Source organism: Protomyctophum bolini, assembly GCF_963924005.1.
Source record: "Protomyctophum bolini genome assembly, chromosome: 19".
Lineage (NCBI taxonomy): Eukaryota > Metazoa > Chordata > Actinopteri > Myctophiformes > Myctophidae > Protomyctophum > Protomyctophum bolini.
Genome location: NC_137880.1, coordinates 16,575,849 through 16,601,071, shown reverse-complemented (window position 1 = coordinate 16,601,071; position 25,223 = coordinate 16,575,849). Strand labels below are relative to the sequence as shown.

At 41.3% G+C, this 25,223-nt stretch overlaps 1 protein-coding gene across 1 annotated transcript in view; it reads right to left on the bottom strand.

Annotated features, from left to right (window-relative positions):
- Positions 1 to 2,384: 2,384 nt before the first annotated feature.
- LOC308334058 (uncharacterized protein C14orf132) overlaps positions 2,385 to 25,223 on the bottom strand; it is a gene marked incomplete at both ends in the record, with an annotated part of 28,792 nt that continues 5,953 nt past the window's right edge. Inside the window, one exon of the mRNA XM_080790646.1 lies at positions 2,385 to 2,615. Coding sequence (XP_080646772.1) covers positions 2,385 to 2,615 — 231 coding nt within the window. The remainder of the gene's footprint in view (positions 2,616 to 25,223) is intronic.

Here is a 25,223-nt window from a genome sequence, read left to right as displayed (position 1 = left end):
ATATTGTCAGTAATACGAGGTATTTTTAGGCCAATAGAATCGAATTGCTTTTTTTTTTTACATTAGTGATAATGGGTTATTATGATGAAGCTTAAAAGCCCCACTAGTGTCCCCTAGGGGCCATGCTGGTCCTTTCATGAAATCGTTGTGAGCTTGTACAGTAGATTCGCTATTTTCAGTGTGCAACATGGCACGCAAAAGTATAACTCAGGATTTTGTGGGGCTAGAAAGGGAATGTTTTGAATAACTAGGCCTATTAGAGCTGAAATTATGTGTACAGGCGCTTGTATATTAACTGATGAATTAGCACATACAGACTAGTGTACTCATGTATTGTGTATGGTTAACACATAATATTGCCCAAACTATACATTCAAATAAAGTACCTTGATTAAACATCTACAAAGCAAATTTTTAACGGAAAGCAATGAGCAGATTTAATGGCAATCCCCACAATTAGAATTTGAGTAGTGTTTATCCTTCAATTCAATTTTATTAAACAACAAGTTGTCTCAACACACTTTACATGTTGAGCAGGGACACAACATCATCCCACCCTGAGAAAAACTCCCCATTAACTTGAAAAGTCAAGCAGTCCCAGGCTCTAGGGTGGGCTGCAATCTGACCATTACATCATGAAATATCTTGTGCGCAAAGTTGATATTTTGGCCTGAGGGTGGCACTAGAGGAAAGGTACAGTAATCGTGTCGCTCAAATCGGTCTCCACCATCATAAGGTTCATCCTCCAGTGAGCATGAATGCATTCATCAAAGTTCATGGCAATCCACCCATTCCATTTTGAGATATCTTCTATGCAAGTGGACATTTTGGCCTAATGGTGCTTGCGACCATGCGGTCACCAACATCTGTATGGTTCATTCTCCGGGTAACAAAAAGGTCCGCAGCAAAATCCATGGCTATATGCAGATGGTCGTTTTAAAGATATCTTGTTTGGGACAAAAGTGTTGGACAGACAAACCAAACGAGAAACACATTGTCATTGCCTAGGCGCTGGTGGGGATAACCTCTTTCAATATTGTGGACAGAAAGGACTTACACACTTAAACAGACTCAGAGATGTATGGAAAGTTTAGATACAGTTGGTAATTCAAAACATCCTCCCATTTGGAAGCAAATAAACACATATGTGTACGTACAATTGGAAGTTTTCAATATTCCAACTGTATTGCCACAAGAACAAGATCTTTGTGCATTTTTATTGGTTTAAATATTATTTCTCAAGTGCTTGGTTTGCTCTTTTGGAGACACCAACAGTGGCTTGTGGACTAACCAAAAATTGTCATGGTGAGAATTGTAGGGAAGGTTTCCAATATGCCGTCCACTCTCAGCCACCTGCTAGGTGTTGTTCAGACTTATAATCACAAAATCAGTCCCTGCCAGCGTGTCCTTCAGCATGACACAGAACTCGTACCTACTAATTTGCAACACTTTTGGAACAGTGTCAGCAAATATGCAAATCTCAGATACTTCATGTCCTCCAAAACATCCCAGTCCTTACAGTGGTCTCTCAGAAGGTGAAAGCGTACACTACACTATGGTTTAAGTACAGTGACAAACTTCCCTTCTGAATCACTTTAATTTGCTCCGGTTAATAGCTGATTCTGAATTTCTGAAAGCATCAACTGCAACGAGATTTATGTCAGGCAAAACATCCCTGTACATTATGGTTTATATATACACAGAGTTGATTGAACAAGACATTGGACTTAGCTAATAAGTGTACCACCACACTAAATGCAGAGCAATAGACCTGTGTCCTGCACGAGATCCCCATATACTCATAGTCCTCAAAAGTTAATATAGTGAACCCTAGCATCAATATTCTGGGGGAAAACATTCAGCGAAAATAGGCGAAACAAGGTCTCAGCGACATGCTGTGAGCTTGTATGCTCTAGGCTATTTTCGGCGAAGAGATTTAGTCTGGATGATACAACTGGCAGACTATAGCCCTGGGCGATCCCAGTCAACTAAGTATATAGGCTACAGTAGGGTTTATGCAATTAACAAAAAACTAAACAAACAAAACAAACAAATATCTATAATGTGAACATCCTAGTCCAGGGAAAATAAATAAAAATAATAATAATAAGGGCACCTTGTGCCACGCATGGAACTGCCAGCTGCCATAATAATGTGTGATTTATAGATTTTTGGGCATAAATCATTATATTAGTATTAGAAGCTTTTAATCCAGAATTGACCGATGCCACCATGGACCACACTGTACAAACACACAAAACAAAAATTAAATTAACAAACTGTACAAAAAACTTTCAAATCGGCACATTGCTGTCCAGAGGGAAAAAGGGCAGGTGCTCTATCACCACCTAGTGTCTATCTGTGCACGTCCCTGCGACCAATCCTCAGAATGTGAACGCATACACCACGCCCACAACCACTATGTTGCCGATGGTGGCAGTGATGGCGATCCAAAGCCAGATGGCGTCTCGAGACATGGGCTGGGGCTCCTCCTGCTGGCCATGGACGGCCATGGACGCGGCGTGCACGCTGGCCGAGGAGTTGAACAGGGAGTGGTCAGTGCTGTAGTCGTCATTGGGGGACGAGTCCATGAAGGCCCCCGTCATCACCGGAATCTGAGGAGATATGTTGCCATATCAGTGCAGGTGTTCAAACCGGTTCATGTCAAGGACCCCCAAGAGCAGGCCTAAAATATGTATTTGGCTGCGGACCCCCATCTCAATATGTTGTTCCAGGGACCCCAAAACATTCAGTTAAAAATGTTCGCTTTAAAATATATATTATATTCAAAGACTTGGACACATTTTCAAGATTTTTCTAAAAATAGCAGACCGACAAGCTCAGCGTGGCACAAAGTGACACGCTATATGAGCTTGTATATCTGCTATTTTAGCAAAAGCATAAAATATGGTTAAAGTAGTTAAAATCTAAAATGACATATGCTTTCCAGGTTTAATGTGTATTGAGCTCCCTGGTTTTATTGACTGTGAGGCTTGACATTCTGAAACTGCTCCTCAACACTTTCCTTGATGAGGTCATTTTCTCTTTTCACACATTAACAGTGACACGCTATATGAGCTTGTATATCTGCTATTTTAGCAAAAGCATAAAATATGGTTAAAGTAGTTCAAATCTAAAATTACATATGCTTTCCAGGTTTTAATGTGTATTGAGCCAAATTATCAGCTACAAGTTCACAACGCGTCACGTTTTTAGTTTTTGTTTAATTAGTTTTTCCATGCATGGACTTCATGGATTACATGCATGTCCTTACAGAAAATATTAACATAATGGAATAACCAATACAAAATGTAAGTGCCATTTCATTAGAATCAGAATCAGTCTCCAATAGCTATCAATGTGTCCACACATTGAAGATGAATGGGCTTAAATACTGATTAGGAGAGTGGTTGGTGGTGTGTGATCAAATGAATATCAAACATATAAATATTGAATCAAGCAAATTAAAACTATCTCAGATGAACACAAAAGCCAGAGTAGACAGTGAAAATTAGTAATTTAAAATAGAAAACAGAGTTAAGATACATTTTAAATACTGTCAAACATATAAGATGCCTACATTTCCCAATAGAAATTCATGTATTTAATTCAGTTTGACCAGAGGCAGAGAAACCCCACCAGCGATAACAAACAAATGACCTTATAAATCAATAGTTCCGGTCCTTGATTACGAATACGATTGCCTGATACTGTATGTGTTACCACGTGTCAGTTTTACTGCGCCAAAGACAATTGACAAGACAAGACAAACAACACTTTACGCAAGATAGAGGCCATGCATTTGTTAAATATTGATACATTTTACATTTACATGTTTTCTATATTCATTGTTCAGAACTTTCCATGCTTTTACAGTACATAGCAACTTTCTTGTTTGAGCAGGCAGTTGGGGGTCTTTTCAAACAAAATAGAGGTTACTAATGAATTATTGGTTACCAAAGGGAAAACATCCCATCCGACCTGCATGGCAAATGTCCCCCGCACATTGTGTACTGTGTACACACTGTGATATAATTAGCTGGTGTTCCTAAAATCTTACAAGCCAATGAAGCCCCCCTAATTTAATTGCCATAGCCTCTGGCTGCAGCGACCTACTGCAAAATGGCTTAAAATCATTTAAAATGGTGAAAATAGCAGATTTGCAAGCTCACAATGCATAACAATGTGACACATTGTGATCTTATGAATTGAATTCTAGTTCAAAGCTACGTCATGACTGTAACCAATGTGTTTGCATTTTGCATTATAGAACGACTGATATTGTTTGGGTTCATTTACTGGTTAATGAAAGACCTTGATATCTGCACTAGTTCATTCATTCTAATGTTTCTCACTTGGAGCAATCTATTATTGGGTAATGAAGTAGACTGGGGTTTGGTTCCAACATAATTCACACACTGTTCTTCACTGCAACAGCCCACAGAGTCACATGCCTCCTAATCAAATTCATTTTAAAAAACAAGATGAAGTATGAATGAATGAATGAATTAATTAATTAATTAATTAAATGTGAGACTGAGGTGCCATGGGATTAGAATCGATTTCATAACTTTTTTTAAGAGAAAAATAATTAAAATGCTACTTATCTTTACAATTGTGTTTTAGTTACAATGACTGATAAGATAACACATCATTTGGTTAATCTTCCCCTCCCTGGTTTTATTGACTGTTTGTGAGGCTTGACATTCTGAAACTGCTCCTCAACACTTTCCTTGATGAGGTCATTTGCTCTTTTTTCACATTAACAAAACAATCAGCTTTTAGCTTACTGTTTTGTTGATGTGCTGTCGCTTTGCTTTTGCTCTTCAAATAGTGAAAATAGCTGACTTCTGAGCATGTACAGTAAGGGACTATGTAAGCAAGGGATAATATCTGGCTAGGCTAGGTGGTCATTATCGGGAGATAATTCACCGACGGAGTTTAACCACCGAGGTGAAGCCGAGGCGCTCCTAGGCTGTGGAGCGATGCGATCGGTTGTGATATCAATAATCTTCGTCTTTTGGATAAAACTTCGTCCTGGGCTCTGGGTGTTACTAATAGAGAGGACGGTGAACTTCGTCCTGGGCGATTGGGGTCAAGATTCTGACTTCCTTGCATTTAGGTCCAACTAGAAAAACATCCTGACATAAATGTAGGTTAAATCCCTGGTTCTCAATGTGGGATCCAGTGAAGCCCCAGGGGCTCATGGGGGTTCCATGGGGTCCCAAGTAAAAAGAAAAGAAGGAAATAATGTCAAATCTCTTATGGCACAAAATCTTTTCAAATGGAGGTCCCTGGCACAACATATTTTCAGATGGGGTTCCCTGGCACTAAATCTTTTACGCAGCCATGCAGATATTATTAATTTGGAGGTCCTTGACGTAATGTTTGAGAACCACTAGGTTAAAGTAGGCTATTCTGTTAGAGAATACTGTATGGCAACAGCCCTATATAATATAAGCGAAGGTGAAACAAACATTCCATTCTGAATGAGAGATGGGGACGTGCATTCACGCTCAATCGCTCACGCCACAGTTTCACTCCGACTGCCGACTGGCCATTAAAAAGCACACTGTGTGTTCTGTCCTGTTTAATAGAGGTGTCTGTCATGGCCAATAACAGCTTTCTGAAATGGCTTTTCTAGGCAGAACAAATGGATCTCACATATTGGCTCCCCCAGTGGGGCAAGCCCGGCAAAGTCACAGCTGAGCCAATAATAAAGTGGCATCAACAATATTGCAAGGCAGATGGGTGTGTGTGTGTGTGTGTGTGTGTGTGTGTGTGTGTGTGTGTGTGTGTGTGTGTGTGTGTGTTTTTTTGGGGGGGGGGGGGGGTTATTGGAATGGGGGGAGGTTCGACACAAATCTGGATAGAGGACGTGGATTTATGAACACTATTCCGCTGATTTTCTGTCCTTTTTTGTCCCTTCAACCAACTCTCCACTTCATCACTGTCAGTGGACTCAATATGCAAATGCAGGTGGTAAATAGCTTGTTAGGGTACGCCAGTGCAGGCTGTCTGATACATTAGTTTATTGGATGGAGACATGGTCCTAAATTACAAAACTTGTCTTCCCCAAATTCCTGTAAAAGCCTGATTGTTTCCAACTTCCCACCATATAAAGGAGTTGATCGCTAAGTATGAAAATCATAACCATGAAAAACTATTTAGGAAACTAATTCCTAGAAGTGTCCCCAAATACATAGTCAGAATTCTTATTTATTGGTATGCCCAGCAAACCTTCCAGGTAAAATGGGATAATGCTGTCTCCATCCCATTTCACGTGGGCAATGGGGTCCGTCAAGGTGGAATTTTATTCTATTTAATGTTTATATGGATGACCTATCAAGGCAGCTAAATGCTTGTAAAACAGGTTGCATTGTTGGGGAAAGTGTTATTAATCATCTCATGTACGCAGATGATCTGGTTATACTTAGCCCATATACTGCAGGGTTACAACAATTATTGAAAATATGCACACAGTATGGCAAAGAGCATGATATTACTTATAATGCCAAAAAAAGTTGTATTATGATTATTCGATCTAGAGAGGACAGGAAAGCATTCTGTCTCTCAGATGCCACTCTAGCTGTGTCCAAGGAGTTAAAATACCTTGGACATATCATCTCTGAGGATCTTGACAGTGACATCCAGGTGACCAACTGTGTCCAAGGAATTAAAATACCTTGGACATATCCTCTCTGAGGATCTTTACAGTGACATCCAGCGACAGTGTCGCAAAATATATGCTCAGGCCAATATGCTTTTAAGAAAATGTTCTATGTGCTCAGTAGACGTAAAATGTGCACTGTTTAGATTGTATGTCACCCCTCTGTATACAGCCCATCTATGGTCCTTGTACAGAGTAAAAAGCATGCAACAGCTCAGAGTGGCATATATCGATGCCATGAGGTTACTTCTACGTGTTCCTAGGTGGCACAGTGCCAGTCAGTTGTTTACCTCTGTTGGTGTGCCCACATGTGATGCTTTGTTAAGAGAACTGATGTATAACTCTATGCAACGTCTGGAGGTGTCTAGTAACAGCATCATAGTGGCACTAACGAACCCTATGAAGAGCTGTTACCGGGTCACGTCCAGGCTGCGCAAGCACTGGCTCAGCAGCCTACTGCTGATTAGGTAGGTCAGTACTTTTATATGCACTACTGTACTTTGTATTGTATTAATTGCTCGCTTTTATCCTTTTCCCATGTTGTTTGTCTTTTTGTTTTTTGTGCGTTGATCTTATGTGATATGGACTACTGTTTGAAATAAAGATTATATATATGTGCAGTGTTATGACACCTGTGTCTGCCATGGAACGATCCCCTGTCTTAATGAAGTCCTTTGTTGCAATATGTAAGTTTCATGCATTGCCTGTCCCTTCGGAGAGGTAATTGCAACAATGTCCGAACTAGATAGCTGCCTGAGCCTGCGATAAGTAGGCCTAGCCAGGGAAGCCATTGTGTTATTATTTACTGTTTATTAAATAACAGATACAGGAACACACTAATCGGGTCTCCTTATTGCAACGGCAATCAAAAAGCAATAAGTACAGTACCAAACAAATCAAGTAGCATTGGATACATGAGCACATGGAGTAAACACCTCCATGTCCATGTGCAAGGACACAAGAGTAGTGCATCCTTTCAAAAAGATTGCTTCGAGTGCCCCCCAAAGTTCTCCGAATTTCCCCTTCCCAATACTGAGTAACAATATATTTCTGTGAAATCACAATTTGACCTGCATCATACAGTACTGAGTGTGACCCTCTCCATGCCTCAGTTGTCTCACAGCTTAACGTTCTTTATCTAAAGCATGCAGCTTTTCCGAGGTATAGATTTCACAAGTGAAATTAAGGAACCGTTTTCGTTGGATATACAGTACATGGTCCGTCGATTGCACAAAAAGGTGTGCAGGTTTGTATGTGCATGCCACACGCACGCACGCACACACACGCGGCCGCGCGCGCACGCGCACACACACACACACACAGTATGTACCCCAAGGGTTAAAAATCCATCTTCAACCGCCTTTCATGCGGACTCGTATGGCCACTGAAGGACCAGGTACTCCTGATATCTTCTCTCTTTTATTACAGGCTTAAAATGTCCTCTGTCTACATATCAGTGTCTTATAGCCCTCGCAGTCCGATGCACATGGGGACCGAGAGCACTTTACACAGCAGCTGTCACAATGGGTGAATGTCTCTATGTTGCTGTCGGCTGTTGCATCCACTAAGCCTGCAGTTGCATGCCAGTCATAGGCATGTTTAAGAGCTCACAGTATACTAAATGATATTGTGTCCCATAGCCCGCGGTTTCCAGCACAAGGGGGAAGTAATTCACTGTATTCCATAGATGTCTGTCAGAAAATAAAGAGTTCAGAGCTGATGTTGGTTCACTGAGACTGAAATGAGCATTCACATGTTCTTCTTTTAGTCCTAACAACACCATGTTTGTTTAGCAGCTAGGAACTGTATCCCATAATGTAAAATGTAGCCTCTGCATTGTAGAGAGTAATACCTGAATTATACGTGCCTGGAAATAAACAATTTACAAGCTTTTACGAGCTGTAAATCTGCTATTTCCATTTTCCGACATGCGACACCTTCGTACGATGGACCATAAATTAGGTATCATAGTATAAGGGCAGATCTCTGTTGTGTGGGATCAAGTTGGTATTCAAATCACATGTTTTCTCTAAAGACCAGACACTTTAACAACACCTTAAAGTGAATTAATGAATAATATAACATATAACAAGCATAATCTGAAAGAGCAACATGCTGCTTATTTGTATGTATTCTCTGGCATGCTCTCTCCAGGGGCAAAGTGCATGGTGTTGTTGTCCTCCTGGGTGCTTTTACGTTTAATGGCTCACATCACATCTCACGCAGCTGCTCTCTGTTATATCTGTTTCAATGTTACCTGCACAACCCAAACTCTGACCCAACACTAAACGTTTATTCACAGTGGCATGGCTAACAGGAAGAGACAATATTTCCCAGGGTGTTCCTCCCTACACTATAGCCATGCTGAACGCATGAATCTATTCTACGTCCGAGCATAGACATGGTAACGCCCCGCCTGCCTCTGATTGGCGTTTGCTTTGATTGAATAATTGAACAGTGAACACATACTTTGTGCTATATGATTTGGGTGTGTTCTAAATAAAGTGTTAGTGTTGATTATCGTGTATTAATCTAATTATAGTAAACTAATACTATTACTAAAAAGGATACAGATCAAGGGAAATGAGACCTTTTTACATTACAATAATGTTTCAAGTTTACACATACAATTACACAGTAATCAACACAAGCACTTAATTTAGAACATACCCAAATAAAATTATATTATGGCATACGTGTTCAATCAATTATTCCATCAAAGCAAACGGCATAAACAATATTAGTTTGCCTCTTCTACAAGTTACAAGGCTGCATTCTGGAATTTCCCACCACGGAGTAACCTTGCATCAGACTATCCAGCATAGCTACGGTATACATCCACCTCGGAGGAAAGTCTGGTAAGGCCGGCAGTGTCGGTAGGTCAATCAGAGGCAGGCGGGGCATTACAATGTCTATGCTCGGATGTAGAATAGATTCACGCAGGCTAAAGGATAGGCCTAATGCCTCAGTGTTTATTCCATAATACATCCATTGTGATGTGTGTTTACATCACAATGGATGGAACTAGGCCTATCCTCTTGGGACATGGCGTTCATGATTTGTGGCATTTTGTGCAAAACGGGCCTGTCACACAAACATATGTGTACAGATTTGCATGAGTTGTGGTCGAGTGACGGAGTAGGGAGTACTAGCAAAAAAACGTGTTGCCCGGCCATTCAGGCCTGGCGAGAATGTCAAATATCTGCAAGCTCAAAATACGACGCAATCTTTTTTCTTGAAAACCCCCCCCCAAAAAAGCCTATGACCTGTACTATGGAAGTATAGAACCATGTGACAACTTCAAGCCAGAATGTTTTATAGCCGTGCACACCCCAATATAGCAGGATGATTTACCATGAACTGAAAGCGTTAACAGTCACATTTGTCCTCACATCCATGTACACTCCATGTCCCGTATATGTGCCACACATTCCTAGTCCCTCCACTGTACGGTAATAGGGCTGGGCGTCTCCCTCAGCCAGCAGCCTGCTCAGGTGTGGCCAATAAATCCAGACACACTGCATTGCCTCTTTGCCGTTATACTACTTCACTGTCAGCTTGCCTGCTATTCACTGTGTCAGTCAGTTCTGTGCTCCAGTGTCGTGTTTGATTAGTTTGCTATGGATTCTACTTAAGCATCATTATTATTTTGTTTAGCTCGTCCCGAGACTATATGCCAAGCAAAGCCCAAGAGCCACATGTAGTCCGCAGAATAAGATCAGTGTGTACTGCGCCATTCTGCGCTTATACGCAAATTCAACAGGAGACAGGCGGCGTTGAGAAATGCACTGGTGTTACGCATCGTGTGTGGGTTTTTTTGTTGACGCTTGGCTCGTCGACTAGAGATTATGTCCACTTCCTTCTTTAGGTACGCATGCATTCACATTGGAACGATCCGTATCCGAATACACTTCCCCCCATGCGGTCCCGGGGACGGTTGGGCGATCCGCTCCCGGGAACGGTATGCATCGTTCACACTACCACAACATCCGCCAAGTGGTCACGAGCAGTTGCGCACTCGGGAACCTTAGTATGAATCCCCTATAAATTTCCTTTTTTGCCCCTACTCCCTGGCACATAGCACCGATCGAGCATAACACCATACACCTGAAAAGCTGTGTCTGAAGGAAAATGTGGAAAGTGCCTGATATGATTTATTTCTGTAAATGTGGTCGGTCAGTGACGTCATGTACGTGGGGGCTGCTGGTCTTGGGACCCCTTGAAGAATTTCTAAACACAAATTAGCCCCCCGTTTGATCTACCCACACTTTGGTGTCCTGACTGTCCGGGCTCCGGGGGGGGGTGGGCGTTGACTGTTTGTCCCCTTTTGGACCCTGGCCCCTGCTAAACCAAGCAGCAGTGGCTGTGCTTTTAATTGTAAGAACTCTTCGGTTACAATTCAATATTACAATTGTAAGTGAAGTAGTACGAAAATAGAAAATACATTTAGAGGTTTTATCCAATGATCAGTTGTGATTTCACTTGTTTACCGTGTGTCCTGTATGCGTTCTCTCTCCTGATTGGATTTTTACAAGAAACCTTTTTTTAACCCAAAATTACCACTTTCTTACAGTAGTACACTGCCTTTAATCACAGTCTCTGTAACAGGGTTTCTCATCATCTCCATAGTATTTACAGCAGCAGGCCTTTTTCCCCCTGAAGAATCACAATCATTATGCTTAATTGTGTGAACATGCCTTTTATGTTTGTTCTTTACACTCACTTTTATTTGCAGTCCAAATTAGCTTTTGTCTGTGCTGTTGTTATGCCTGTACCTTGCCCACTATACCTATAGCCATTGTTCCTGCAGTTATGACTCTCCATATGTTTACACCATGCATTCAGGTGTAAAGTGTCTGGATTTACTACTGCAAGTTGGTGCACTGTAGCGTTTAGCTGATGGGCTCCTTTTGATGCCATTTCCATAGACCTTCCATGACATATTGACATTTCAGTCAGACAACTCTTAGAGTGAATTTAGAATATATATTTATTGAGCATAATTGAGCATAGATATATGAAGCATAGATTGATGTCAGGGCTCTGTCCCTATTCATTCCCTGTAACATTAACATTTTAGTTAAATTATAAGCCAAGTAGAATTACAGGGAATGAATAAGACCCTCATGCAGGGGCATCTGGAAACAGAGCCTGTATACAGGTGGATGCTGGGGAGGCGGTGGGATTTGCAAAAATATCTGCTGCAAAAATGCAGCAGTTAGCAGCAAGCGAGGCAGGGAGACGGCAGCAGCAGGTAGGTAGATAGGTTTAAATGAGCAGGTAGGCAGATAGGTTTAAATAGCCGCTCTGATCAGGTAAAGAGTGCATGAGACTAGTCACCTGATCAGGTAGGCGCGCTCACGAGTTGCCTGCCTGAACTAACTCCGCAGCTAGGCTTCGCATCATAAATGGTTGCGTAATGATACTAACCATTAAGGCTCTGCTCCATTAACTGTGGCAGTCTTTCCAGTGAGCCAACAGCACCCAAGCCCCCAGAACTGCAGAGGATTATTGAAGCTGCCGTGTCCTGGTAGTCAAAGCTGGTATTGCAAGACGTCCGCATGCTTCTATCATCTGAAACCATAGTGTGCTGCGTGCTTGGTGCTCGAATCTTCTGCATTTTTAAATGGTTATAGCCATTTAAAAGTCTAGTCCCCACAATTTCTTGGTGTGTTTTACTGCCTGGCTTTGTTGGCTGCAGTGGATTGTGTAGTAAGTTAAACGCCTTTGGACCAAGTAGGCACTATCTTCTCATTGTCTACTCTATTCCATTAGGCATGAGTAGTCAATGAGCTCAGTATAAGACCTCCATCGCTCTATGGTCTCATCACAGCTGGTCCTGATTGAGCCAATAACTCCATCCTGGCCCAGCACAGTCTCTCCTCTTCAATACATGTAATACACATTACACAGCATGCCAGGCCAGTGTGGCATATTTAATAATCTATAGCTTCCCAAGGACTCATTTTAAAAATTATTATTGAATTTCCACCCTGACAATCTATAAGGATGGCCATTTCATAGGTCACAAGATGATTAAACTTAACAAGCATGTTTCACTTACAGTGCGAACATCACTTTCTAGATCTATGTCCATGCATTCATAACCTCCCATGCAGTGAGCACGCTCAAGGACCAACTCCAGTTGTAATGCCAGTACCTTGGTCAAGCGCCCTGGCAGTATATCTAGCAATAACATGTCTAATGGTGTGGGGCACTGGGAGGAAACCGGAGTGCCTGGAGCAGGAAACGCAAACACGGGGAGAATATGCAAACACAGAAACAACCCGGGACTGAGCCTGTTTTAGGCTTAGCCTTATGTTACCTACTCTCTGGTGTTCTTAAACTAGGATTGTTGTTTTGTTTTAAACAGTTTTCAAATGATTTGAGTCATAAATGTTTTTTTTAACATTACTGAAAATTAAGCAACTTCATGAAGAAGAAGAAGAAGAAGAAGAAGAAGAAAATCAGCTACTGTAGCAACTATTTACTTTATTCTGTATCACAATTCCCTAGACCTAGAGAGTGTGTGAACTCTGCACCAATTATAAGCCCTATCACTGGGGCCCGTCTGCCTCTGAAATAATGCAAACAATGTTTCTCTTTGAACGTTCTCTTATCTGTGTCGGGCAGCCTGCAGGAACCTTGAATATCCCAAAACGTTTATTTTCAGGAAATGGAAGCCTACTTGAGTTCCAGTGGATCTAATGTATAGTTATTATTTAGCCACAATTTCTTGTTAATACTTTAGCTTGTTGCGAAGGTTGCAGTTAACCATGAAATTGCACATTTCCCGTCAGTGTGTGTTTTTGTCACCTCCATGGTCACGTCTTGTGACATCACACCTCCATTTATGGTCACGCCTCATGACACGTCACGCCACCATATATGGCCATCTCCATATATGAAGATCACGACCCTGACCTCATCTAACCCTGGATAACCATACATGGAGAAGACTGAATCATCATAAGGGCAGCGGTGGCCGAACGGTTTGCGGAGCGGTCTTGATATCGAAAGGTCGCTAGTTCGTATCCCCGGACCGGCACGTTAAAATTACCACCGCTGAAGTGCCCTTGGACAAGGCATTGAACCCCTACCATGAAATGTTCTATGAGCAGGGCCTGGCTGTAAACAAGTTCTTGAGCTTAGTCCAGTTACACTGGGTAAACATAGTACCTTTCCTTTTACCTATAGATCTGCATATGGAGCCAGCAAGCAACTCTATATCTGACCTCAAACCCTTAGATCTCCATATACTATATGGAGTTTGTTATAATCTGATCGCCCATGGCTGTGTACTTGTACGTAAGACACAGTGTACTTGATATGTATTGTGTAACAGTGTACTTGTTATGTATTGTGTACTGCCTGAACTGTAGCATACTTTATAGTTAGGCTACGAGAGACATCTCGGTGACAGCAAGGTCAGCCTTGCTGCAGTAGGCACGTTATTATGTCTGATGTCTTGTGGTCACGTAATTATGATCCAACACTATATGTTCCTGTTTGTGTAATAAACTTGGTGATACTGTCTCGTCTCGCGTTATTGTTCTCCCGGGCCCGACGCCACTGTCGCCGTAACAAAGGTATACTGTACTTCAACCGGATTGTCACACACCACCCAGCCGGCACACACTACCTGTCTGTCAAACCAGACGAGTGTCCAGTACTTAGTTAAGTTGAGTTTACAACAGAGTTAACCTGTTTTGACATTCCATTATGTTGATCCTTCCCCACCTGTCCTTCCTGTTCTGACATTCTATATGTTGATCTGACGTCATCAAACCCTGTACACTCAAGAAACGCTCCATATATAGCCAGTACATAATTCATTCAACATGTTGATCTGACCCTGCATGCCAAAGCGCCAGCACTCGCCCGTCTGCTCAGGCTAATGCGTGCACGCGACCTCAGGGCGTCTTACTGGTCATACAGTCGTACAGTGATGATGTGAACGAAGCAGCTGATGAACTGAATGGGATTTACACAGGACAAAGCAAAGTAGCCCAAATAATTATGTCTGGATCAAGGTTGGGGGTTGTGCAAATATTTTATTTAGATTTTCCTCATCTGTCAAAGAATACTCACAATACCATACTGTTTGAAAAGCACTGAATGGTTTAGGGCAGTGGTTTTCAACCCTTTTCATATCAAGGTCCATTATTTATTCTGCATTTGATCTACAGACCACTATTTGATGACATTTAGCCTCCATGTGTGGACATTTAGTCCACAATTCCATGCTGTATTGAAGTTGGTACCATTAGGAAAGATAACAGGCAAACGATCAAAATAACAATTATTCTACATTCTCTAATTGTGTAGACTTGTGTAGACTTGTAAATTAAGTAATGCAGATGTTTAACAATAATTTAACTCTTGAGAGTGTAAAATGAAACCAAATGGTTTCATTTTACACTGTCAATAGTTCAAGATCTAATAAGGGTCCATTTGGTTATCAACTCTCCATCATTTAGCTGGGGAGTCCCCAGCTAAATGATGAAGAGTTGATAACCAAATGGACCCTTATATGGGGACCACCTGGAATTCCCTCAGGGACCACTGGTTGAAAACCACTGGTTTAGGACAAAAATGGTTCTGATCTTGTGATCATCCCTCCTTATTGGCCTACCGGCATGTGCACTTAAGCCCCTCCAACTGATCCAAAATGCCGCAGCTTGCTTGGTCTTCAACCAGCCAAATTCTCACATGTCTCCCCCCTTCTCCGCTCTCCATTGGCTCCCGGTCGCTGCCCGCACAGAATACAAAACTCTGATGCTGGCATTCAAAGCAACCAAAGGTATGGCTCCCCCATATCTTGCAAGTATGATCGAACCCTAAAAAAAAACCCTCCCGCACACTCAGATCAGCCAACGCAGGGAAGCTGGAAGTACCCTCACTAAAAACGCCGGGACAACGCTCCACACGGCTCCAAAACTATGGAATGCACTTCCCAAGACAATCAGAACTGCAACCTCACTCCCAATCTTCCGCCGTAGTCTGAAAACCCACCTGTTCAGACTCCATCATGGCCCGTATCACTTACTCTAGGCCCTTGGCTTATAGATAGCACTTTTATACACAGTTATGGCATGTGATATAGACTATATAGAATATAGAATTGCATTGTATGTAGTCATAGCACTTTATACTGTAGTATATAAGTATAGTATATGTATAGTTTATTTAGAGATTCCAATGTTACGTTCTTAGCTTACGCATGTTTCTTGAATACTACTTTATGTATGTGATGTATTGCTATGCTTTTTGTTCTTTCTTAATGTAAATCGCTCTGGATTAAGAGCGTCTGCCAAATACCTAAATTGTATGATGAAGCTGCCTCTCAGAGTCTCAGGTCGTCTGGGACTAGGTCTGCAAGCAAAGAAGCAGCGTTCACTTTTAATGTCATATCTTGAATAAAAAATGGAGCTCTGATACAACTCGCAGTACTTTTAATTTAAAGTCTGGCTTTTATTGAGGCTGGTTTTATCCCCTAACCATTTCTTGCACACTGCAGTTTTATTCTCTAATTTTCTCAAATATCCTATATATTAAGTGTAATGATGACTCCATGGCAAAATGTTCGTGCAAAAACAGTCAGGGCAGAAAAAGGACTTTGGCACCAGAACTTGGGAGTAAAGTATGAACAGAACCAGTTGTGAAGGCTAATCTATGCTCACACGAAGGAAGAGGAATCAATACTGCCTGACATGGACTGAAACAGGAGGAGATATGAAGGTAGTGAAGAAGACAGAATGTGATTGGATGATTATCCACAGCCGTGGATACAGATAGCACGTCGCCAACACTACGGCAATAATACGGCTATCACCACTTCCACTTCCACTACTGGGTAAAAGAAATACAAATTAAATAATGGATACTAAATCACTTACTCCATTTAAACAGAAGACTTTGATAACGACTAAAAACAGCCCCTACATACTGTGAACAACAGTAGAACAATTAAATAAATTGATATTAACTTCAAGTCACTATACTCGACTCTCTCGGCTCTCTACGTGCAGTAGCTGAGCAACTTGGCAGATTGTAAATCATAATATGAGAGCAACAAATGCAGGGTGAAGTCGATCCTGCTCACTGTGGCTCCTGCTGTAGGGGTGAGTTTCATTCCACTCTGAACCTCATCACAGGGAACAGCCCACTTTCATGTGAACGCACCCTCAGCCTGCAACCTCTTAGTCCCGCAGGAGCACAAAACCATAGAGTTAAAAGAATAGTTAAAGACTGCTGCAGCATACTTTTGCAGGTCAATAAGAACAAAATTACTTAATTGCAGACCTAACGAACCAATGCAATGATTTGCCGAAGTTCATTTAGCTGGTTCTTGCATCTCTGAGATTTTCACAGAGAAACTAATGTGAACAAATGTGTGAACGGTCAGACACTCAACACGCTCGTTATTTGCTTTCTGCAATATACCAGCTTGAATGTCATGAGTTGTCTGAGGATGTTAGGAGGGGAAAACACCTCTGTAATCCTTCTCTGACGTTGATGTAAACAAACAGCGGGGATCCATGGTAAAAAATACTGACCATTCCAGCACTGTATATAGTGAGCGGGTCAAACATTCTGAACTCGAAGCAGAGACGAAAATGTATAACATACTAGTCATAAAAGGTCAGTTTGGAGTATGCTGCCATGCAGCTTAAAATGCTCTCACATTCAGCGCCACTAGGATGGGTTCCTGTGAAATCAATACAAAATAATTCCATGTCAACAGCCTTCTCATATGCACAAGGGGTAATTGGCTTAACAATCGGGACAAACACAAAGCTAGAGGTTAACAGACCATACTGCTGAGAGACAAAGGTTTGAACCCTGTCAAAGCCAATGTGTCAGCAGCATCCATGTGTTTAGTTGGTGGTAAATAGAACACGCAAATGTTATGTATACATTCAGAATGCTATCTTCCCTTCTTCGTAACAGAATGAGCTTAATTTCCTGCATGAGAAAGCAACCTGCAGTATGGCGTGCAAGGCCCAAAACAACAAAAGCCTCATAATAGAATGGAATGCAAACACAGCAGTATTTTGTGGAAATTTAACTCCTGAAAACATTGTTTTGTTAAACAGACATTTATAGGGGCTACAGTACAGTATGTTGCCTTATTGACACTATTGGTATATTCTTTGACTAGAGCAGACACACAATGCATTCTTTTTTACACAGATTTGAAACACTGAATCATGAAGTGCTATTTGAGGGGAATAGACTGACATGCTATGTGACGTGCTACGTCACACGATGAGGAAAGGTTGCTGTTCTGTTCTGTTTTTGTTTATTGCTTTGAAATATTGTATTATGTGTATCTCGACGACACTGCAAATGAGGGTGACCTCAATGTCTTTCGAGAATAAATAAAGGTTTGAATGAATGATGGAACATTCACCTTTCATTTGGTCCTTGACTCAAGTGGACAGCTATAGATTCGGTGATAGAACAGGCTTGGCACTAAGGAGACAGTGCAGTCACATATATAACACAGATATATAACTGCAGATTGAACGTTTGAACGTACACTGCATGGGCCTGATAACAGCTTGTCTCTTTGTAGCAACTTGGTGAAACAAATATTAGTACACTTTGAGTTTGTCTACTGTACTTTAGGCTTACCATACGTCCTCTTTTGCCCGGACAAGTCCTCTTTTGGGGGGCTGTCCGGGCAGTCCGGGGAGTTTTATAAATTCCTTCAAATGTCCGGGGTTTTACACGTATCGCCTGTAGTGTATCGCTACGCTCACAGACCATTCAGACCAATGTGTATTACAATGCACGTTCAATGGTTCGTAGTGGAATAACACTGTGAGAGGTGGACTTTCAGCCCGAACCCCGGAATGTGTATTATTCATAACTCTGCATGCGCTGCACGCTGACAGCACTATGGTCCCGACCGCAGATCAGAGAAAGGCTCGCTGGCTGCTCTGCTGTCAGTGTCTGCAGATAGACTTTTGTGTTGTCTTCTCTCCGTGAGGAAAGCTTGAAATGATTCTCATCATTGACATGCAGAAAAAGTAGGCTACTGTTTTCTTAGCTTTGTGACTGACCAATGAGAAGCGGATTGTATTGTCTGCAAATTAAGGAACTATGTGTCTGTCACAAATAAAAGTTCTGTCCTGCTAGCCCATGTCATGTCATCAACACAGACAAGGCAGCTGTGCGCGAGGCGAGGCCTGCAAATTAAATTGACCCAATATTATTGTGTACAACCTAGCAAAGCATAAGATATGATGGTTTGGAGAATAGGCTGGTCTCTCTTTTTACAAGAGATAAGCCATTGCATACAGGTTCTCAAACTTTTAAATTTCAAGGACCCCCATAACTCTGAGAGTAAAACCAAATGGACCCATAAGAGTCCCATTTGATTCCATTTGTACAGTATCAGAGTTAAAAGTTAGAAAAGGGTCCATTTGGTTCCATTTGTACTAGTACACTCTCAGAGTTACAGACCTGTAAGGGTCCATTTGGTTCCATTTGTACACTCTCAGGGTTACAGACCTGTAAGGGTCCATTTGGTTCCATTTGTACACTCTCAGAGTTACAGACCTATAATGGGTCCATTTGGAACCCCCTCAAGGAACCATGAGGGTCCCTGGATCACAACCTTTAGAGCCACTGCTTTAAATAAATACATAACTAATATAGAGCATATTTGATCAAATTTAGGAGCATAACTTTTTTGTTATAGATTATTTTGACATCTGAATTTAATTCAAACAGAACCGCGCATGCACAACACATGCACATGCACGACGTGCACGCGCGCATGTGTCCTCTTTTTGGTAATTCAGAATATGGTATGTCTACTGTACTTGCCACATTGATATGCAAACAACCAATTTTCAAAGGTTCTGTTCTAATGTATATTTGGAGAGTCTCATTAAAAAGAGAGACTTGGGAAGAGATGCATTCAAGAATAATACCTAAATACATTTATGCTGACTCTAATCTATTGATAAGAGGCAAGCTGAACTAAGATTTATTGATATGATATGCAGTGTATAATAATGAATAGTTAATAACCCAAAGACCACAGATGGAACTTGACCCTTTTCCTGTTTGCATAATCATAAACCTGCATCTCAATGAATGCAAAAATATAATAGACACCAGTGAAGTGTATTATCTTAAGTCCTGGTTGGCATAATGCAGTTCACAAAGTCAGTTTTTGGAGAAAGGGTAGGCCTATATATAATAATTTGTGCTTGATAATAGCGTGAGAGCGTCAGATAAAAGCGCTCTGAAAAGAAGGCTTACAGGTTACAGTAAGTTTAGGTGGTGACTTAATGCAGCCACTTCTTTAAATAGATAAAGACAGTAGAATCCTCACTGTTAATTTAACTCTCTGAATTAAAAACCTAAACCCTATATGTACTTCCCTGACGTCCCCCAGTGCTCTATACTAGCCCCCCAATTATTTTCCCCTCTACAACAAATGTCTTTGCCAAAAATACCCACTCTACAATTGTGAACTTAGTAGCTGTTAAATGAACACAGTACCTCTCAGTGTACTCGGTCTCCCCTTTACCATCTCCCTCTGCGGTTTCAGCACTGCGTATGCTCTTAGCACAAAGACCCTCTTCTCATCTATTCAGTAGACCCGTCGTACTGCTGCTCGGGAGAGATATTTCACACAGAGCTGGAGGTGTCCAGGGCAACGGGGAATGATCTCTGCACTCCTCATGTCTGCCCCGAGCCTCTGTCTCGTCCCGCAAGCGACCGATCAGACAAATGACCTTTGACGAGGCCTGACTGTGCTCTGCGGGTCAAGCACCCGATGTATCAGTCTGAGAAATTAAGCCAGTGGGTATAAGACTAACACACGGCTCTCTACACTGTACGAATGAAAAGGTTCCAAAATAGCCTATAGGCGTGTATAGTGTATAGTTAACTTACATTACATACAGTATACATAGACATGGGAATGATCAGTATGTCTACGCCCATATCAGACTAGAACGGCTGTTTTAAAGTGAATTTCCTGCTGGCTGTTACTGTTAGGTACTGCATGGAACTGCAGAGCTCTTTGCTTCCATTGGCATCATTTGGCATTCATGGCATTTTTATCAGTTTACAAGTGTGAGGAATTTAGCTGATATCCAGATGATATTCCAGTCATCCAGCCAAAAATTGCTTAAACCCTATACTAAACCCCTAAAGGCCAATACTTCGTTTACGAGCGGTCTAGACAAAGCCTGCTCCTTTTTCTATACCAATTTAGGCAGAGCTTGTAGATCTGCTTGTAAAAAATCACCCCCTGTGAAGTGAGGAGCGCTACATCATCTCATTCCGACCAATCACAATTTGCGTCCTCACTTTCGTCTTCAACGTTTGTGTTTACATAAACAAGCTGGCCATTCAAAAATGCTATTTCCGCTATCCCTGAAGCCCCCAGAATAGATGCTAGAGTTGAAAACACAAGCTGACAAATCTGCTAGCTCGAATTAAAATTGCTCTGGTCTGGTGATGCTAGGCTAGAAGTCACGACCCAAATTACTTCTCCTACCAAAGTTGCTGTGAGTAATGACGCTAGGCTATATCCACTGGATGAACAAAAATGATCATCGATCATGAAGTGAGATTTGCCACAGATACTCAGGTATAGCAGTTACACTACAAGGGAGAATGTCTAGGAACAAAGACAAACTTCTCCCCTAGTTAATTAACTATACATTCAGATGTATTTGATTAATGGTTTAAAATGCATCATGAATACATTGGAAATTAACATAAAACTCACATCATCGAGGGGATGAGTCATGGCTGAAATGTTCAGTGTGTATTTATGCATAATGACAATTAATGCATGATGATTCTGCTTTTAAACGTATCTATATCTACATGTATACTATGCAAAATATTATAAAATCAATTATTGATATTTAAATTAAATCTCAGTGAATACTGGAACAGGCTATAATTATTCTGCATGTTAAATTAATGAGCAAGGTAGATTTAAATATAAACTTGATTTGAAGACATTATACTGTACAAGAAGGATATTGCACACGCTGTAAATCAGTGTGCATTGCATATATTTTGAAGAAAGTATAATAACCCACTAATTTAAAGAACCACTTAAACAACAACATCGGTTTTGTGAAGATATCTTTTGCAGAAAACGCATCACATACACTACAGCACTACAGCAGAAAATACACTAGTATAGAGCCCAGAGGGACTCCACTCAACAATTATGGGGTTTAAGTGGTTATTAATCAATGAGAATTCAATTCTCCTCTTTTAAAGTGGCAAATGTGTGATATACGTGCTTTGAATGAACACAAAATTCAGTCAATGTCCATTAATTCATCTTAAGTAATGCCTGGCTGGTTTTCAAGAAAGAAACTGTGCCCACAGAGTCAGTGACTATACACAAAGAGACTATAAGGTCACATTCTCACCTAATACTATAGGTAGACTCGATGCGAATGGGCGGAGAAGTTGCGATTCTTGCATATTTAATTTGCTGCGGTTTGCCTTCACACACACACACACACACACACACACACACTGTATTTGTGGTCATTAAGCAGCAGGAGGACGCTATGCAAACGTTACGTGCAGTGACACTGTAACGCTAAACTGACACACACACACACACACACACACACACACACACACACACACACACACACTGTATTTGTGGTCGTTAAGCAGCAGGAGGACGTTTGTTAGCAGCTCAACCACTGAATTGTAAGTTCTCATGCTTTAGTTCTGTTGTCAAACACATACATTATTCTCATATCTGTTCTTTCTACTTTTCTCCATGATTCTGAATTAATTTCACCCATTCTTGACATTATTCCGGTAGAGTATCTCAGCCCTAACGGTCGCTTTATCGCTTTAAGGCGTATTACTGGGGGTACATGTGTCTGTTTTTGAGGGCCGATAGCCCCTCTTATGTCCAGCATTTGGTGTGTGTGTTTAAACACAAACTTTGTTCTGACACAAACATTAAATGCCATTGACAATGAATGGACAATTGTAAGTGCTTGTGTAAACACAAACATTGAAGACACAAATTCTGATTGGCCGGTATGAGATGATGTACCATGATAAGAGCGCCCCTCACTTCACACGGGTGTGATTTTTCTATTATTATCATGCGGCACTCTACAAGCGTCCCAAAAGCACAGATCGTCGTGTTCCCCAAAAATATGAACCTGGTCACTTTTTTCTGAGTGCCACTCGCAGAAATCAGCCAAATAGAGAGTGAGAAAAACGGGTCAGATTTTTGTATGCTGCCACTGCAGGGATTTACTTCTTTGGCCTGCTGGCAGGTGAGGTTGTACAAGACATTTGGCACTGATCGGTCCAGCGGTTTGCTCGATTAGCTACACACGCACGCACGCACCCATGCACGCACGCACGGACCCTAGGAGCCAAGACATAAAAGACAAGACATAGAATCTAATAATGGCCTCCCTGTCCTATCTGTAAGTATCAATAGTAAGTTACTACTCAATATGTGAGCAGTTTGTGAAATAATCTGCACAAATCACAATGCAATGTGCAATGTTGGTGATGGCTTGTTGCTAGTGACAGTCAAAGTATTTTAGAAATAGAAATAGTGCTAAATGAACAAATAGCCAGTGAGGGCTTCTTATATCTGTGGAATTAATTAGGAGTACCGACAAGTGTACGGTGAGAACCTCATTTGAACATTTGGCCATAATCTGGAAACAAACATTAACCACCCATTTATATTTTAGAGTGCTTTTGTATCAATGAAGTTACAGGCTCACCCACACTCTCTGTCCGTGCGTGTGTGTGTGTGTGTGTGTGTGTGTGTGTGTGTGTGTGTGTGTGTGTGTGTGTGTGTGTGTGTGTGTGTGTGTGTGCGTGTGCGCGTGTGTATATGCATGTGTGAGAGAGATAGAGAAGGAAATGGTCCTCTAGCTAATGCCTATGACTCACTCACTTGTTCTGTCCCCCACCCCCAACACAGCGATTTTCAATCCTTTCTGTCCCTGTTCCATCCTTTTTATTCTTAAAAGCCCCATAAGCATATTGTGTGTGTAGCATCATTCACCCCTCCACATAGATAGGACATGAACCCGTGGCTTGTTTCAGGACCTATACTACATTATCACAGATGCTCCTGTCACATAGGCTTGGTAATGTTTTACCCATCTAACATCATCTTTCCTGTTTTGGAAACATCTCCCAGAGAATGAAATCACTAGCAGTAGCTTTGTCTCTGTGACTGCATTGTAGCTGTGAAGGTTCATTTTGCTGGGGGAGATATGGTGTGGTGGAGATCTGTGTCTTTGCTTTTGATTCCCCCCACGGGTCATTCATTGTTACGGCCAGGATGTTTTTATCTCTGCTTCTGGTCAGACTCAATTAAATACATACATACAAATGCATTTCCTTTTGGGAAATGTAGACTGTCTGGTAGGCTATATGTTTGATAATTTCACAAAAAAAAAGAAAATGTATATATCAATTATTTGTACAAATCAAATCCCTGATTGTAACACAGAGTTGCTGACATGACAGCTACTTGTAAAGCTAGCAGAATGTAAGCTTTGTGAAGTTGATGAAAATTCAATATGCATTTAATTAAAGCTGCAATCCATATGTTTTCGTATAAGGGATTCACACCCGGATCTCCTGCATGAGAATCCACATTTCTATCACTCAATTGCCAGATGGAATCCCCATTGCCCAGCGGTGATATTGTGATTATGAGCTTCAGGCAGTACTACTTGTCAAGGAGGTATCCTACATGACACCAGTGACTAGATTTCTCAGTGGAAGAGTTTTGGAGCCTCCAACCCTGCAAAATCGTATTAGTTATATTTTATTAACATATACTGTACTAATGTAGGCCTAGTTGTGTTCAAGGTAGGTTCAGTAGACTGTATGACGGCCACTCCCTGCTCTTTTTATTATTATCTGGTAAGAGTATTCAATTTGAAGGGGGGTGGGTATTCCAGACAGTGGGAGCAGACACATTCATTTTCAAAACCTTGCCAAGGGCACCAAATGCATCAGAACCCAATGCTGTGCGATTGTTGTCAACACTAGCTAATTACTGTATCCTCGTCCTCATGCTCGTGGGCTAAACCAGAAGTAAATGAGCTCGCAGCCAGTATATAATTAGATTAATTGAATGCCTGAACGTGGGTGCCGGGGATACTTACAGAGTTGGAGAGATTATCGACAGGATTGTGACGTACGGTCTATGAGCAATTAAACCAGAGAGATGTGTCCAGTCTAGCGTGTCCGAAGTGATAGAGCCCTTGTGATACCTTTCTCTAAAGTGTGGGAGACGTTGTTACTGTCTTTACAGATGGTTGACCTGAACAGATGCTATTTTCAGTAACACATCCTCCTCCATTGCATTCATACAGAATACAGATACAGTACACAGATACATACTGGATGGATGGATGGATAGATAATTTGTTTATCACAAACCAGTAGCCTTATTTATTCACAAAGACAACAAGAAAATATTTGATTCAACACTTAATAAATAGATTAGCATTACTGTCACGGATAAGGTACTGACCTGACA